Source organism: Etheostoma spectabile, chromosome 2, assembly GCF_008692095.1.
Source record: "Etheostoma spectabile isolate EspeVRDwgs_2016 chromosome 2, UIUC_Espe_1.0, whole genome shotgun sequence".
NCBI lineage: Eukaryota > Metazoa > Chordata > Actinopteri > Perciformes > Percidae > Etheostoma > Etheostoma spectabile.
This window is the reverse complement of record NC_045734.1, coordinates 22,275,287-22,293,362: the sequence shown is the minus strand read 5'-3', so window position 1 is coordinate 22,293,362 and position 18,076 is coordinate 22,275,287. Positions and strand designations below refer to the sequence as shown.

General features: G+C 39.3%; 4 protein-coding genes across 7 annotated transcripts in view; 3 read left to right on the top strand and 1 right to left on the bottom strand.

Annotated features, from left to right (window-relative positions):
• Window positions 1–9,522, top strand: part of mri1 (methylthioribose-1-phosphate isomerase 1) — a 13,267-nt gene extending 3,745 nt beyond the window's left edge. For both annotated transcript variants that reach the window (XM_032538358.1, XM_032538350.1), the window contains 4 exons: window positions 2,024–2,193; window positions 2,283–2,459; window positions 2,792–3,016; window positions 5,212–9,522. In XM_032538358.1, coding sequence (XP_032394249.1) covers window positions 2,024–2,193; window positions 2,283–2,459; window positions 2,792–3,016; window positions 5,212–5,345 — 706 coding nt within the window. In that variant the 3' untranslated portion in view covers window positions 5,346–9,522. The remainder of the gene's footprint in view (window positions 1–2,023; window positions 2,194–2,282; window positions 2,460–2,791; window positions 3,017–5,211) is intronic.
• A 59-nt stretch (window positions 9,523–9,581) lies between these two features.
• c2h19orf53 (chromosome 2 C19orf53 homolog) lies at window positions 9,582–11,562 on the top strand. Its single transcript, XM_032538402.1, has 3 exons — window positions 9,582–9,774; window positions 10,717–10,772; window positions 10,910–11,562. Exons 1-3 carry the CDS (start codon window positions 9,687–9,689, stop codon window positions 11,054–11,056), a joined length of 291 nt encoding a protein of 96 aa, XP_032394293.1. The 5' UTR covers window positions 9,582–9,686; the 3' UTR covers window positions 11,057–11,562.
• A 235-nt stretch (window positions 11,563–11,797) lies between these two features.
• si:ch211-196h16.12 (regulator of G-protein signaling 5) lies at window positions 11,798–14,773 on the bottom strand. The gene is made up of 6 exons (XM_032538372.1): window positions 14,369–14,773; window positions 14,170–14,236; window positions 14,024–14,080; window positions 13,862–13,914; window positions 12,837–13,000; window positions 11,798–12,756 (listed from the first exon to the last, which is right to left on the bottom strand). Exons 2-6 carry the CDS (start codon window positions 14,211–14,213, stop codon window positions 12,589–12,591), a joined length of 486 nt encoding a protein of 161 aa, XP_032394263.1. The 5' UTR covers window positions 14,214–14,236; window positions 14,369–14,773; the 3' UTR covers window positions 11,798–12,588.
• Window positions 14,774–15,115: 342 nt separating this feature from the next.
• LOC116703505 (calcium-binding mitochondrial carrier protein SCaMC-3) overlaps window positions 15,116–18,076 on the top strand; it is an 11,686-nt gene continuing 8,725 nt past the window's right edge. The window contains exons 1-2 of one of the 3 annotated variants that reach the window (XM_032538272.1): window positions 15,116–15,684; window positions 16,811–17,027. In XM_032538272.1, coding sequence (XP_032394163.1) covers window positions 16,833–17,027 — 195 coding nt within the window. In that variant the 5' untranslated portion in view covers window positions 15,116–15,684; window positions 16,811–16,832. Of the gene's footprint in view, window positions 15,689–16,810; window positions 17,028–18,076 lie in introns of all 3 variants that reach the window. The other 2 variants (XM_032538282.1, XM_032538291.1) reach the window with 2 other exon arrangements.

Sequence of the window (18,076 nt, the reverse complement as noted above, 5' to 3'; positions counted from 1 at the left end):
GAGGATTTTTACTTGGTATCAAACCAAGAGCTAGAACCATATATTTTTGAGCCACAATACACAGTACACAGTTACAAATTTTGGAAGCTGACAGACAAAATGCCGAACAGACTGAGGTTGAGGGGAGAATCAGAACGAACACGGACTGGTGGTGTATATGTGGAATCCAATTCATTAGCAAGGTAATGGCCACAGTCATGAGTTTTAGCTCTAGCACTGCTCATTTTTCGGGGGGGTGAAAAAGCACATATGTGACCACAAAGTAACATTACAAGGGATAAATGTAGCTCGAAAACAACTGCAAAAGTAGTGACCCCCCCCTATTCGTGTAATACTGTTAATAACGTTACCACTGTTACAGTAGTTAGTCCTCTGAAAACATAACGGAACACTTAGCGTAGCTGCAGGGGATGCACTTGATCCTTGATGGGATGGCCGTATCCTTCAGCACATGTTTCATGGTCCGTGTGGCTAATTCTATTTTTTCATAATAATGATAATCCTCAGTGAAATGCTCTGAGCAAACACAATGGTTCTTGAAGGTGGCTGCAGGTGTATTTGGATCCATATCCAGAGCAAGTATAGCCATAGATTCAGCTGTTCAGCATTTTTGATTGGAATTCTCTGAAACATCATGGTATTACCTGATCTCCACTGTTAATTGTCACAGCAAACACCTATGATTGTAAACTATGCTTTTAGTTTCTAGTAGTTGTTGACTCTATTACTCCCATTCTGAGCAAACGCCAGGCGAACTCTCTGCTCCGTGACCGGGCTTCTCAGGTTCTGCGAGCAAATCACTCCGCCCAAGTAGCAGAAGGAGCAGTGCTTTGCCTTTCTGAGACTATAGTTCCCAGTTAGTATGCTGTTACAATATGGCTGTGCAGCATGTAACCTTATTTGTACACCCTGTGACTATACAAATCACAACATGTAAATAGGAACATGTTGGCGTTATTTTGTCACTTATTGGGAGTAGTAGCTAGTTGGAACCAGTTACCTGCAGGATCTTTGCTAGGCTAAGCTAATGCTGGGGCGTCAGACAGAGTTACAGCACGCACGGAGATGAGAAGGGTATGTATTGACTTGTCTAACTTTGGGGGATACGGTGAATAAGATAAAGTCCCGATAAGTCGGCGAGTTCCTTTTAAGTTAGCTGCTGGCCAGCTTCTATAGCACTTCCTCATTCAACAGCAGCTGCAGGTGTCAGGTGAAAAAATTGTAAAAGTTATCAGATCACCTAAAATTTGAAAATTGGAAGCTTGAATAGTATATAATATGTCATTTCAGATTGTCAATGTCAAAAAGGAACCCTGAGTAGTGTTATTTTTACAGCGTTCATTTGCTCAACGGTCTGCAGTTTAGAGTTGTACATGCAGGCAAGCAGAACATTTGTGAAGGGTTGAGAGAGATGTTGGTGTTGAATAGCATCCAGGTGGATAGTGGCTGTCATGTTGGGACAATACAACAAATTCTGGGTAGAGATGCACTAACTCAGTACGCCGGATCGATATAGGGGCCTTATGAAGCGGATCAACTATCTTCCCGATGAGACAAATCCACATTTAATACAGTTTCTTTGTCAATGTCATAAATAGCCATGGTTCTGATATCAGTTACAGTCATTCAGTCACATTGGGCTGAATGTCCGGGTCAGCTAAAACATAGCAAAATGTATCCATGGCCTTCACAGTCTTTGCACTCATATCTTAGGATGCCATTAGAAATCCAAGCTGAAATAGTCTGTAGTTTTTCTTTACATCCAACTACTTTACTGGATGCAGATTTTGCAGCTACAAGATCCGCTTTCTCAGGTCAATAGTCCACACTGAGGAATTTTACATAAAAGGTGGCAAATTTTCCCTTTTAAATAAAAATGATGGATTAGAGAAATGGAGAAAGTCAGGACAAACAAAAATGTGTAGACATATTGTAACTGCAGAATTGATGGTCACATTAAGTCCACAGTGGCAGAAGGAGCCTCTTCTCAATTCCCACCTCTTGTGGCCCCCCCCCCCTACAGTGTAATTGCCTGGATTGAAGACATGCTGGAGCGTGACGTCAACGACAATAGAAAGATCGGAAACTATGGCGCCCAGCACATTCTGTCTGGCGTTCCAAGGGACTCTGTTACCATTCTCACTCACTGCAACACTGGCTCGCTGGCCACTGCTGGATATGGGACCGCACTAGGTAAGACTGGAGCCTGGGTGTGAATGAGAAAAGAGGGTAAAATATTGATGGCACTGTAACTGTTATTATGAGTCTGTGTTTGTGTGTAGGTGTGGTGCGAAGCCTCCACACGCTGAGCAGGCTGAAGCGTGTGTACTGCACAGAGACGAGGCCGTACAACCAGGGATCCAGACTGACGGCTTATGAGGCGGTAGCAGAGGGAATCCCTGCTACACTTATTACAGACAGCATGGCAGCCCTCACCATGAGAGAAATGAACATCACAGGTGTGTAAATGGACTGTTTTTATATAGCGCTTTTCTAGTCTTAACAACTACCCAAAGTGCTTTCACATAGTACAGGAACCATACACCATTCATACACTGTGGCCGAGGCTGCCGTTCAAGATAAACGCACATTTACACTCCAATGGCGCAGCATCAGGGGCAACTCGGGGTTTAGTGTCTTGCCCAAGGACACTTAGACATGGGAATGCAGGGACAGGGACCGAACTACCAACCTTCTGAATGGCAGTTAACCGTTGAGCCACAGCGCGTGCGTTTCAAACTTTCCTCTTTTCTTACCACATAACTGTCTTTCCATTGTGTGTCCCTCTCAGCTGTGGTGGTCGGTGCAGACAGGGTGGTTGCCAATGGTGACACTGCCAACAAGGTGGGCACATACCAGCTGGCCATTGCCGCAAAGCACCATGGGATTCCATTCTATGTTGCTGCACCGAGCACGTCATGCGACTTGAGCCTAGAGAGTGGCAGGGACATCATCATCGAAGTGCGCCCCCCTGAGGAGCTCACCAGTATAAATGGAATCCCCATTGCTGCCCCGGGTAAGAAATATGAGATGTTGGTGGTTTTTGTATGGGCGTCAGGCGGAGTCACAAAAGTATCAAATGACAGAAACAGGTACAAATATTGAGTTCAGTTAAGGACTGAGAATGATGGGAAAACATTCAGGCTTGGAGAGATGGAGATGCGTGGCCTAGTTCATATGTCCTAAGCACTGAACCCTCACAGACATTAATTGACGTCACTTGCAGTGTAAGTGCCAGCGTTAAAGATGATGCAAGGGATCCAAATGAGAAAGGGGGACAGAGGCATGTTTGTTGCCAGTAAAGTGTTGGGCACTGATTTCACAAAGTTCTTGCTCTTATCTGCTTGTAATTTTTTTTTTTTAAGATGTCTTGTGTTGGGGGATTTTCTGAATTTTATGATGCCTTTTATTAGACAGTTGCAGTAGAGAGGTAACAGGAAAATGAGGAGTGAGAGAGATTGGAAATGACATACTACAAAGGTCCCAGGCAATATTCAAACCAGAGATGTTGCAGTTCATCCTCAGCGCCCCAAACCAAAGAGGTTATAATAAATATATAATCTCTTTGCTTAAACCCTGAGGCCATCAGGGTGTCCCCAGTCATTATTTTTAACATTGGCATGCTATGAAGTGTGGGTCCCCCACAAAAAGTCTGCAGAATTGCAGACTTCCAAAATGTGTTCAGAAAGTTTTTTATTTTTATTTTTTTTAAAAGCACTCTATTGCTTAGCCGGTTTCACAATGAGACGACCCCGAGCCCTTATGGACTTTTGCATCAAAGTCCATAAAAGCGGTGTGTTTTAGGTGAATGTTATTGCTGAATTTAGACATTTGATCGCTAATTACGTTGCCAGAGCAGAACGGTGCTCAGTGACATCACAGTAATTAAAGCACACATTTAATGAGCACACTGGTCACCAGAGAGGAGGATGTGTGCTTGTACGTTAAATTTTCTTCTCTCTCTCTTACAACCTTCTTTGGTCCTTCTTGTAAATTTTAAAATAAAATTACACAACTGTTCTTTTTTTATTATAAGGCTATCATTTTAAAGTAAAAGACCAGCAATGACCTAATTGTACTAACAAGTATTAACTGTAATCAGAGCCTGTGAAAAGGTATTCCTTTGTGCCAAAGAGTTTTTTTTTTTTTTTTTTTTTTTTTTTAAAAAGCTATTGAAATCCCATTGAAACACACAGTTGCACCTTTTGACATGTTCCTTTATTACCTTAAACAAAGGCACTGTAGTCAATCCCACAAACACGGTGCTGCTGCTCTCCATACTCACTGCAGAACCAAATTTATTTTCATCTGTAGCTGAAAATGGTTCCCAGCTAACGCACTATATACTCCCCTTTCGAGTAATTTGCAAAGCTTTTCTAGAGTCTTTTTACATACATAAACTGATGAAATAGTAAGCTAAAAGTAATAAAAAACTTAACTCTAAATGGATAAACCGTTGAAAAAGTTCATTTAAAGTAACACAAACAATTGAAATAGTTGGCTTAAAGTAAAGGGAAGCTGGTGAATTGGCTAAATATAATGCATAGTGGTTAAAATAAATAGCTGGAAGAATAAACTGTTCATATTGTTATCTAAAGGTAATGGATAGCTGGGGAATTAGCTAAAAATAACAGATAATGGGTAAAATATTTGGCTAAAAGATGGGGATTAACAAAAACTGTAAAAATGTTAATTATGTAAAACTAACGGATACACTGTAAAAAATGTTAACAAAAAGAAAATGAATAAAAATAAATTATCTAAAATGAATGGATAGCTTTTGAATTAGGTGAGAAAAAGTAAGGGATAAACGGTTAAAATAGTTAGCTAAAAGTAAGGGATAAACAGTTAAAATAGTTAGCTAAAAGAAAGGGATAAACAATTACAATAGTTAGCTAAAAGAAAGGGATAAACAGTTGGGATTAACTGTTATGTAAAAGTAACATGTTAAATATGTTGGATTAAAGTAACAAATAAACAGTTAACATAGTTAGCCTAAAGTAGCTTGTGAATTGGCTAAAAATAATTTAGAAATATTTCATCTAGATAGCTTAACGTAAATATAAATGGTTGAAAAAAATGGCTGTGTCTATGTACCTAAGTTCATCTGCTGTTGGGGTACAACCGACAGAAAAAGGTTAGTAACCATCGAAATAGAGTATCACCTCCCTTGGTTTTTAACCATGTCACTCATTCCTAAATTTACTGTAGGTATCGAGGTGTGGAACCCAGCATTTGACGTGACCCCTCACCAGCTCATCACGGGAGGCATCATCACAGAGCTGGGCGTCTTCCTCCCCTCTGAGCTCCAGGCAGCACTCACCGGCCGCCTCACTGCCCTCTAGAGCCACCCAGCCCCACCTGCTGGTCCGTGTGCACCACTGCACCTTAACGTCACACACTCAAAGACATTTCATCATCATGATTTCATCACAGAACACACACACACACACACACACACACTCACACACACTCACACTCATAGTTGTGTTTTAATTTAAATTTGGTCAATGCACAGTCCCTGTCACATGTCAGTGGTGCACACAGGAAAAAAAAATGTTTATCAGTCTCCTACTGACCCACACACACATTCACTGCAGGGATTAAAGCAGCACACTTCACTTTCTTTTATGTCCGTCTTTGTTTTCTATGGTCTTACAATTTCACTTTTTCCTAAGTTTTCCATCCCATTTTTCATTCTCTCTTGCCGCCTGTTTCTCATGCTAAATGGCTTCTGTGACAACGAATAGCGATCAGCTGAACTCAATCCCATACATTTTATTTGGTAAAAAATTATGAAGTAATTTTTCAGGACTTCTTCAACTACAAACTAAAAAACTGGAAAATGGAGGAAAATGTCTCAGTGGCATGACTGTTTTATTTAATTTCAAAGTAGTGTTTTTTTCTCAGCCATGGTTTTTAATGCTGCTACCCACTTGTAAATAAATACATATTCTTGCTGGTAGTGTGTACATATGTAGAAAACTAACCCCTGCTAGTCAAAGGTACTGCTATTTTAACCAAATATGTGGTCGTTTAAAAATTAAATTTGACATAAAAAATGTTATATTAACATTTCATTTATTTGCCTAGAAACTTTTTTGTAGAGGAATTATCCAAATTTTTAGCTCATACATTTTCACGACCAGATTTTTAGTGATATTAACAATTGTATTTCACTCTCACTTTTTACCCCGTGCGGCAAAATTTTGAATTTCTTGATCGGTAGTCGTTAGTCAGCTGAAGCCTATGACAATACATGTATTTATACCTCATTCCTTGTTTGTATCTTGCTATTCCCAGTTATATTGTATCATACCATACTTGTATTCTCATAATGTATTTATATATATGTGTGTGTGTGTGTGTGTGTGTAACCATAGTTATTTCAGCACCATACAATTATTCACCATACTGCAAAAGACGCTAAGATTGAAAAATCCAAAACAAAAAAAGATGGGGGGAAATTGTGTAATTTTTGCCATAACAGCTTTTGCCATGATCTCAGAGGTCTGTTATGCTGTTGTATTTCTGTAATACAGGCATCGCCATTAAAGTAATAGTTCACCCCAAAATAAAGGTTTTGTCATCTGCTCACTTGCATGTCAGTCAAAACTTATCACAACTAATCACAAAATAAAGTTGTAGCTTCTTTTTGTTCCTATATGGCAGGCTATTTTTCAAATTAGGTAATCATTTTACTAAATAAAAATAAAATAATTAAAATTAATAATAATCAAAGGGTTGAACTCAATATTTCCTAAAGAACTCTGCTTGCCACTGAAGGTTGTGTTCAACTAAATAGAATGATCACTGCACTCTTCAGCTTCACTTAGTGTTTTAGCTTCTTTCAGCTTATTGTTTTGGTTTTACAGCTGGTAACTTTACCGTTTTGATTCAGTCTTCACTGCACTGACAACTTTGTTTAGTTTTAAAGGACGCTGTTTTGGAAAAGCTCTGGTAAAACGACTGCACACTACCTGTTTAGCGCCAAACAACAGACTAACGCAGTATGCGACTTATTTGTTTATATTTTCCTAGGAAGTTGGTGGAGACCAAAACAGAGCTGAATATTGGGCTTACATTTGTCGGTTGGACACAAACATGACCCCAAATTAATGATTATGTAGCTCTGTGTCCACAGGACCTTAGCAACTGTTTGCTAACATGCCTTAACAATTTTATAAGATGGTAATATGACAATGTTCTGTTTTACACCTTGTTGTGCTGCCCACAAGTAACCAAAAAAGCAATATTGCAGGTCTAAAGACGCTCACTCTGGACATTTTGCAGGTATTTGAAAGTGTTAAGGGCAAGTAAGGCGTGTATTGTATTTTACTTTATAGCTCTGTAAAAAGATGGTTTTAACTTTAGTTACTCAAAGGTCTAAGAGAGAAATATGAGAACATCTAGTGTGGCCATACACACTGCAGTTAATCAAAAACTTGATGTGGGGATGAGTAGTTGCTGACTTAATGTCTTTATTTTGTGGTGAACTATTCCTTTAAGATTCGTGGGGTCATATCCACACTGACGTATCTGTCTGCAGAGAGCTCTGCGACACAGCGTGGTGCCATCAAAAATCAGAATGTAATATTAAACTCAGATGAACTTGCTTTTTGGCAGGACAGATTTCAGTCACTTCTTGCCTTCATGCTCCGTTCAGAATGTGTTTTGACTTTTTTTGCATTAATTACTCCTAACTGAAATGCTGTTTTACTTCAGACTGACTTCTATCAGAAAAATATTAGCTATTTGGATAACATTAAGGCTTATGTTTTTTTTCCAAGCAGAAAGGTCAAATGTGAATATTTGCTATTTTTCTCATTAAAAATAGTATGAATTAATTAATCATTAATTGCAGCCCTACCTTCATCACGTACCCTTTTTGACTCTCTAGTCAGTCTAGTTTTAAAACCCGACAGTGACCTAGTATTTACCCATACCCGCTAGTTATAGATTGTGTGAAAGATGTTACTGGCCATTCATCCGACAATGCGTTTGTTGTGCTAAGTGGCTCCGTAGAAAATTCCCAGATTTCTCAATCTGTATTGGACACACCTACTCGCTGAATGTCACAGGGCCAGACTCTGGGCGGCCCACACTGATCACTGCCTTACAGGTGCAGCACCAATATAGCTTAATGGTGTGAACTGGCATCATGACCGGGAAAAAAAGCAGCCACTCAGTTCTTCCTTCACCCTGGTTTGTATCATCTAGCCATATCTTTCAACCCTGGCCACAAAATATGTAGTCTACCTGCTTAACAACCCTTCGGACCTCACATACTTCCCTTTTGGACTTTTTCACTAACTGTATTCATTTAAAACAAGTGACAAATATAAAAAAACTGTACCTACTCAACAGAACCACAGAAAGGTCCAGAGAAACACCCTTAAAAAAAACATGTTATTTATAACAATTCCATTATCCTTACTCTCATTGTCCATATCTTCCTGTAATATAAGCTGACTTCTTTCTTCATCTTCCACTTCTTCATTTGTCCTCTGTTCACCCTCACTCACAAAGATGCTTCTAGGTCACACACAAGTGTAAAAGACACTTTGAATTTTCTCTTTTTGTTTTGTACAGATTAAAACATGTGTTTAGGGGCAAATTTGGACAGTGTTCCAGACGTATGTAGCAACTTTGTGGTAGTCAGACACGCCACATATTATTTCTTTCTAAATCTTTAAGAGGTACAAGATTTTTTGTTTGTCTCTACATCATGATTATAACTGTTTGGCTGTGGTTTGTTGTTTTATTTCATGACATTGTGATTCCTAGTGACTAGGCCATTAGTACACCACACTGGGGAGGCCTCCTCAACCATACACACTACCTCTCCGTCTGCCTACACGGACTTAAACACTGAAATGCATGAACATACAGTATGCACTTAATGTGCCAGGCTGCAGCAAACCAGGTTGACAGATTGTAAAAAAATAAATAAACTGGACTAAACTTCTCCCCATCTCACTAATGTTTGTACCGTGAACCAAAAGTGACAAAAGATTTGTGGCGGTGCTTTTAGTTTGCCAAAGTAGCCTAGATTTAGGCTCGTGTGTTACGTGGGTTGAAGCAGAATTGTTTTTGATTACACTTGTACCTGCAGCAATATAGTACTGTGTTTAAAAAAAGATGTTCTACCAACCTTCCCCTTGAGACGCCCAACACACGCCTATCAATCAGGTGCCAAAATTAAGCACTGCTTGCCACGAATTTTCCACCTTGATTTAATTCATCAAAGCAGGTGTTTGTGTAGTATTCTCAATGATTAGTATTGCCTGCAGTTACCATGGAAGGAGTGTTGTTCAGATGGCCTCTTTAAGTGGAAGTATATTATTGTTGTTATTGATAATCACTTGATCTGGGTTCATTTTGTAATGTGGAAATGGTTCAAAACTGGATTTTTTTAAATATATATGTATATGAATATAATGCTGTAAAGTGCAGTCATGAATTAAGAAATTTCTCTTTCACATCAATACAGTAAAAAGAATAAAACCACAGTGAATTGAATGAGTTGCCTTTTGTCTGCCTCAATCACATTGTATAATGTTAGCATGTCATAGACCCCTGTAGGTGGCGGTAATGCAACGAAGAAGAGGGAAGAAATCCACTATTTGAAATAACAAAGAAGAAGAGCAGCTCTTCGTGTATTTCGCTATTTCCGGTTAGCAAAAATGGCTCAAGGTTCAAAGAAGTTTAAAGCTCAACGGCCAGGAGGCTCTAAAAAACAACAAAACAAACAAAAAGGACCGAAGAAAGGAGGTATGAATTACCAATCTAATCTGTTATCTAATGAGTTGTTGAAAGACGCACATGGACACTTTTTTTTAAATTTTTTTAGGCAAATCACATCAACGTGTGACCTGCGTGGAAACAGCTCAATGCGTTATGATGACTTGTGTTTGAATATTTACAATATCCAGCAGAAAGACATAGAAGATGTCTTGGCTTAACAAAAATGATGCTCCTTCCTCTAAATATCGTATTAGTTCGTAAGCTGAGCGACGGACTAAATGGAAACCGTTGAAAGCATTTGGCAGATGACGCAGGTACTTAAGGAGTACTTAAGTTATCTTAATAGCTCTAACGTTACTTTTGTTTAGCAGATTACTCTCCTATATGTTGGATATTTGCTAAGGAAACCGGTGAATACCTTTTCTGTTGTATGTTGTTTCCTTTTTTTATTATGTATAATGAGAAAGCGAATGTTACTGTGACTCTATAACTAATGCCCTGAAGGACTTTATATAAAGCCTTTAATTGAATATTTTTACACAATTCTACCCTCCTCAAACTAAATAGAGGTGTTTGACCCAGATATAATCTCAACAAAGAAGGAAAATGGAGCTTAATCTTTTGTAACACAAACGTTACGGTGTTGTGTGACAGCGTCACGTTACATTACAGTGTAATTATACAATCGGTTACTAGCTTTAACTAGCAAATGTCACAGGAATTTTTTTTACTCCAAATGTATCTTAACAAGAATGGCACATTACTGACAAGGTCAATGACAGAGACAGATAAACCTTGAAGTTAGTAGGTAGGCAATGGTAATCCAGACAGCTTATTAATTAGTGAAAAATGTAACTAGGACAAATTACATTTCAGACCTATGTGATTTTAAGTCAAAGTGTGTTTATTATTGAGTTTGATAAACTTGGAAATTGGTCAGTTATGTTTTGTTTTTTTCCTTTTGTAAAGGGAGGACAATTGCACCAAAGAAGGCTCAAGTGGTTCAGCAACAGAAGTTGAAGAAGGTGAGAGCATGTTTAACAAAAGGTGGCAGTTTCTCTCAGCCCGGCTCTTTCAATCTGATAAAAGAATCTAACAGATACATCAGTGAGCTTGACTGCTGACCTAAATTTAACATGGCCTCCTCTGCTGCTCCCTGAAGGGTCTAGAGGTTGCCATCCGGAACAAGATTGAGCAGGAGGTGACCCAGAAGGCAAGCTCATCCCTCCACAAGCCACTGAGTGTGGTGAAAGGGGCTGAAGGTAAAGGCAACCCAGGAGCAACCCGTCCAGGAACCAGCTCCAAATAGGGCTTGATACGCAGGCTAAGCGTGCTAAACTTAAAGACTTAATCATGGGGTCAGTGAACTACATTGATCCTATGACTCAGATTTAAGACACGTGCCAGCTGTCGTGTTGTTTTTGATTCCTAAATTTTTTGGCTGACTTCAGGCATGGAGAAATAGCTAGAGCCCTTCTTGTACAGATGCTAATTATTATTTTTTCTGTTTACATAGAAATGTGTGCAATAAGAGAAGTGACATTCTGGATGTAGTATGCATCACTTAGCCATGGAAAGTGCATCAATCTCCACTAGGGGGCATCATTGGACTGTATTGACTCGCATGAAGTTTCTGATTTGTTTGCTTGTTTTTTGTTGTAAAGATCCTGATTGAAAACAACATAAGAAACCATGATTTTAAGACCTTTGGGTTGTACCACTCTAAACAGGTTTTGTATTATTCCATTGTATGATTGTGCAGAAAACAAATAATCACAAGTAAATAAATACAAATCTTATACCTGTCACTGTCAAGAATGACGTGTATCACACTTTGCAAATTACAGCCAACACTGATCATTTCTGAAAATTTTATAATCTGAACGATTTCAGAAAAAACAGACTTCAGCTAAATGAAGGCTCAGGGAAGGGCTCCTGCACAATGCAGCTAGACCACCAACAGTTTGGTCAGACATTCAGGTGTGTTATGCTAATGTAGCCTCAATGCTAATGTAGCCTCGTTTTTTTTGTTTTTTTCATCATTTTGTTTTTTTCTTTTAAAACTTGTAGTCTTTAGCCCCAACCAGTACTGACTTAAGTCACATAATTTGAGCAATTTATCAGATTTTGCACAGATCCCACTGGAGCCACAAACTGCTTAGTACAATTATTTTTGTAAAACATTAATGTGTGGAATTATTGGCAATGCCCTTTAATGTACAGTCTGTGGTTATTGGTTATGTTCAGGTCTTTGAATTTTTAAATTTAAATATCTGAACATAACCAGAGCAGTGTGACCAGGACTACACAACTATGTTGCTTTGGAATAAAAAGTCACAGTGAAGCCACTTTGGTAAAACAAAATGCCCCAGGTTGTCTTGAATAAACACCATCTAAACTAGCCAGTGATAAGGCTGAACACTGTTTGTTTTTAATAATCAACACTACACTCTCAAGCAGCCTGTACCAGAACCATTTTGGCAAGCTTCTAAATGAAAAAATAGAGCTTAAACAATATGTATGTTAAAAAAAAAAATAATGTTCATTAAATGCCACACAATGGGTTGTCTTTTATGAGATATTTATTTGAATTCCTTTGTGGACTTCACTTGTAGCTCAGCAGTCCAGAGGTGCAATGTAGCTGCATCTTTATGTAAGTTTCATGATTTTTTTTATGTGAGACTTTTTAACTATGTCTACAACTCTGTGTCATAAGGATAACATTATGCATACAGTGCACAAGGACAGCACTACCATGTGAAAAATGATCACAAGACAAACTTATTGTTAATATAAGTAGTAAAATAGAATCAATATATTAAGCAGCACAGATTCATCAGCTTAAAAAGCTTTAATGGCCTCCATGCAATAAGGGGAGCGCAGGAACCTCGGGAAGGAGTCTTTTGCCATCAGATTGTAGATTCTCTGTTGAGCCTTGTTGAATGTGTCGGCACACGGTGAGTCGGTCACACTCAACAGAGCTTCCCGGGTCTCAGCGTCTAAGTTTACCTGAGGGGAAAACAGACTCTCAGGAGAAGCTCTGAACTCTTTATCCTGACTGCACGTATCACATTCTCCTCGCCACCAACCTCCTGTGGAGCGTCAGGGTTAATAAACTGGTCGTAGATGCTGCTGGACTTGGTCTTCTGCAGGTTTGAAGGAGACAGCCTGTAGTCCTCGCAGGCCAGCCAGAACTCGAGGTTCTCTTCACTGAACTCTGAAAGCAGGAACCCACGAAACGCCTGCAGACCGCCTGGGAGAGAGATGAAAAAGAGAGAAGAAGCACCTCTTCCATGTGGCTTAGTCATGGAAATTGTACATGAGTGAGTAGCAATATATTAGACATGGATTCATTTGTATGTTTTTATATTTAATATTAAAGTGGTAACTTTTAAGTAACAGCATCCAATGTGCACGCAAGTGACATTTAATATGAAATCTACTGATTTTGTAAGAAGAAAAATGTTAATTTTGTCTTTTAAAAGTTACAGTGTCATTTTAAAATTGGCAATAATAGTTATTTTTCATCCTGAATCATAGTTTTTGGTCACTTAAAATTAGTTTTTTATGTTTCTATTGGATTCTGTTCCATTGAAATGCTAACCACAGTAGTATTCAGTCACTGTAATTGCATTAAATGATCACACCTTGTAGAGGATAATATGACATTTCTGAGGATTAGTTTTGTATAAACAGAGACGTGTACAACCATAAGTACTGCAAGATATATTGTGATACCTTAAGCGCTATTGTGCAAGCTAGCGTTCTTTTTTTTTGCATACTTATACACGGAGAGAATTATGAAAAGTTGATATAGACAAGTATTGGGCCATTGCAACAGCAGACATTTTGACTTGTAATAGTTAAAAAGCACATTAACAATGACTCCACTCTATTCAAGTGTCCCAGTAAGCTGAGACAGTGATCCAGTATGCACAATACCAGGACCGTGGAACTGAAGCAGCTAAATGAGTTTAATGCAAACTTATACTTTAAACTTTTATCTGTAGTTACACTGTACTGTGGACATGTCAAAATGTCTCATGTGATGTCGTACATGTTGTTGAAACAATGAACTGACTTTGGAAGTGGTATGAAAAAAAAGCTTTCTTACTTTTGTTGTTTAGCAGAGTTTCCAAGTCCTGAAGAGCTTTTCCATCCAGAACTCTGAGGAGTGAGACAGAAAAGCATCACTGTGATAACTGGCAGATAAGTGCATTTAATACTTAAATAATATTAAATACTTTAATACAAAAAAAAAGGGATTCAGTGTTACTTGTGCTTGTGGTGCGTTTCAGCCAGATGGCTTAACATCACCCGCATCTCTTTTGCCCTGAAACACACATACAACACTTAGCAATACAAACTATCAGGAAATCTCTGATTTACGTAGAAAACGTGACAAACCATTTGCGTACTTACTTCTCCAGGCATGAGGAGGGCAAGGAGGAGATCCCCTTACACATTGAGATGTGTAGTTTGAGAAAACCTGCAAAGGTAAAATGTACAGACCAAGCTTTACTTGATCAGAGCATACAACACGGTTGAAGACTTCTGAGTATTTTAGTCAGTCTGTCAGTCAGCCTCCCAAACTACAGTGTGCTGCTCTTATATAGCCTACCTGTTTGATGTCTGATCTGTCAATCTGCTCCCCTTAGACTCACAGGTGTGGAGAGGGAAGCTGAATGGAAGAGGTGGCGTACGTGCTTACAGGCCATGTAGACCTGTCAACAGGAGACAGAAAGCAAGTCAGCACATATAATAGGAAAATTATAACCGGGGAACCTCCATTGTGTGTGAGTGTGTGGGCAGGCATCAATTATCTTAAAAGGCAGTGACCTTTTTAGAGTGTTTATCATAAGAGAATAAGGTGATGAGGGAGGAGCAGGTGGGCTGGCAACATCATTCATCTCTGCAGAGTCAAAGCATTGCAGGATGGAAACCTGTTAAATGTTGATGGACAAGGCTGTGAGCAAAATGAGACAAAACACCCAACACAAGCATTAAAAACAGCATATCCGCAACAACAATTATACCATTATATTTGTTCTGCTCCATTTCTGTGTATTTTTTTCTTCTCTCGTTTAGTTGTGTTCTCTTCACACAAACCCAGGCTTTCAAACTCCGACATTGGAAAAAAAGTAATTTATGCGTTATATCTTACTGCAACGTCTTCCTTTCTGGCATCAGGCAAAAGTCCTTCTCTCTCCTTCAACTATAGTTCAGAACACAGCAGCTAGGCTTCTCACAGCTTCTCACTTTAACAGACATCATCAGATCACCCCAATCCTGGCTTCTCTCCATTGGCTCTCTGTTTGATTATGAATGAATGTTAAGGTTTTACTTATATCACAAAATGTTTAAGTTAATAATAAAAATGTAGACACTTTATTTTTGGACCTTGTACTTATGACCTCAGTATTTCTAAAACCCTGGCTGGCTACAGCCATGGTTGAGGATGATGTCAGGGGGCAAATAAGAGCCATCATCATTTATCAGTATTAATCAATAATAAACAGCCTATAAGTGGCTGATAGCCTACAAGTCACGAGCTGTCGCCAACTATAGACTGTATACCGTTTACAGCTATGGTTTCCAGTGTCCCAGCCTGTTCATACCCAGCAGCCTACATTCTCCACACACAGAAACACACACACACACACGAATAACAGATCTGACACTGGGACGTCAGCAGGCTTCGCCAGCGGGAAAGCGGCTGTTTGTCTCTCGCTTCCTGCTTCTTCAACAAGAGTCTGAGCGAAATCTACAAGACGGAGCGATCAATCGTGGGGAACACAGATACCCGCTGGACCTGCCGAATCCAGATGGAGTTGCTCTTTTGCTGTCGAATCCAGTTTTAGGACGGACCCGCTGGTTCGTCTAAATCCCGATCCTCTGCATCTCACCATGGGCCGCGGCTCGCTTTGGAGATAAACAGTGAGTGAGTGAGTGAGAGAGTCACAAAATGGTCTCGTATGTTTTGTAGTTAGACCATAACGTATAGTAAGCATGAGGATCAAGTTAAAATGAATGTGCATGGAAGCTAAATGTATGAATAGAATGGTTTAATCGGTAATAATTAATTAATTATCTCATTATTTTACCAAACTGTATGTCTCCACTTCAATGTCCAGTATGTTTGACCAATCAACAACAAGACATTGTTCACACCACGAAAAAACCCACAGATACATTACCTAACCAGACCTGTAATGCAAACTGACCTAAAGCAAGTTAATGGATTCAAATTGAATTGGCTGTGGTACCTTCCTGTCCCATATGTCCTATGTTGTAGGACAACATAGCATAACCCAGCCAAATATAATGTAATCTCTGACATAGTCAAAATCAGTGGTTTCCTAACCTTATTGTTTTATGCCCCCTTAAACAAAGCTATGTGCGCTCTTATCACTGGTTGCATAATCTACTAGTTGAGGTAATAATGATTTTTTTTCTCCTTTTTTTAGTTGGATAATTTCCCAAAAAATATTAAATAATCCTTTAGCCTACAGAATAAAATAACTTTTCAGAAAAAAATTAAATTGACATTAAATTCTCGGCCTGTGATTATTCTCATCTCTTTTTTTGGCTTTTGGCATTAGCCAACTGTAGCATCAATCGAGTCTCCAACTGAACTATTGGTGGCCGAGTTGCATTGTGGGTAATGTAGGTGCCAGGTTTTGACATGGTACAAGAATGTGTGTAATAAAAAAAGACTATCTCTGCTTCAGCTGTGTACATTTTAATACATTTTAATACAACTGTTTGTCGTGAGTCCGACAGTGTTAAAGGATTCATGTTAAATCAGTGGAGTTCTCTTTGAATGACCCCTCAGAATCATCTTGTGACCTGTTGTGGGGTCACCGAACCCCGGGGTTGGAAACCACTGGTTTATCAATGAAAATGTACATCACAAGTTCGGATTAGATTGTTTTTTACTAGACTTCTTTTTGAAAAGTCCTTAAATTTGCTGTACAACTAAGAGATTAAGACTGCAGTACTTGTAAGGACTGTTCTGTGTCAGGCTGTGGAGATTTAATTGATGCCACCTGTATCCCATCAGCTGACTCTGACTGGCCCCAGTCATGGGAGCCAAATGGACCTGGTTCCCTTGGGCACACTGCCAGGACAGAAAATCCCCTGTTCCGGACCAGGATAGGGAGAAGCAATGGGCTGAGCTCTTTGATCAGCTGGACCTCAACAAAGATGGACGCATTGACATCCTCGAACTGCGGACAGGGCTGGCAGGCAGAGGGCTTATTAGAGGCTCCCTGGAGAAGGTAAGACAGTAGGATACCTGTATCACTCACACCTGTTTGCTTATTGTACCCTGCAGTGGCATTTATGTGTGGATACTAGACCTGTATCTATTACTATAGTAACAGTAATAGTAATGTATCCTTTACAAGGGGAAATTACAATTTACACTCTGTTGTTATTACACACATTACACACAGGCCTGAATTACACACACATGCTCAGTACCTACACATGCACTAAGGGAGAGATGTCAGCGTGAGGGGGCTGCCCGTGTAAAGGTGCCCCGAGCAGTTGGGGGTTCGGTGCCTTGCTCAAGAGCACCTCCGGTTCCCAACCCAACTCCCTACGGACTGAGCTACTGCCACTCCGTGTCACACTATGTCACATTGAACAAATACAGTTGTCTATATCAAGGCATTTAAATAACTTCCCAGCATTACGCAATCTGGGTCATCTGGGACATTGTTGTTTGAAAATATTAAATATTGGAAAGAAAAATCCATATACAGTATACCAACATTACTGATAGTTAAATCTCTTTTGAGCAAGGAGATATGTACTTTCTGGTGAACATCTTTGTTTGGATTAGGGAAAAGAAAAGCATGCATGTGGAGAAGTGTTTACAGGATATCAATATACAAATGTAAATATATAATAATGGTAAAATTAGAAGACCCAATGATCTCTCCTCACCTATGAGATTGTTCCCGTCTTTCATCATGTGGAATGTCTTTGTTTTCCTTATTTGTGCAACAGCAGAAGTCAAGAGCATCAACGGCATAACTTTATTGTGATTGCATACAGGCTGTATCTCTTCAGTCAGTCTGTCTTTGACTGCTTTTTTTTGCAAAAAGTGTATGGGTCGCCAAGAAGACTCACTGTCAGATTCTCCTGTGCTGTTTCTGACACTCTCTCTCTTCTCCGTGTGTGTTTGTTTGTATGTGAATACATATCACTCATTTTGTTGGGACATAATCTATAATACAAAGTCACAATGTGGGGATTGGCCTTCCTTTTGGGGACAAAATGGCCACAAAGTGTGTGTGTGTGTGTGTGTGTGTGTGTGTGT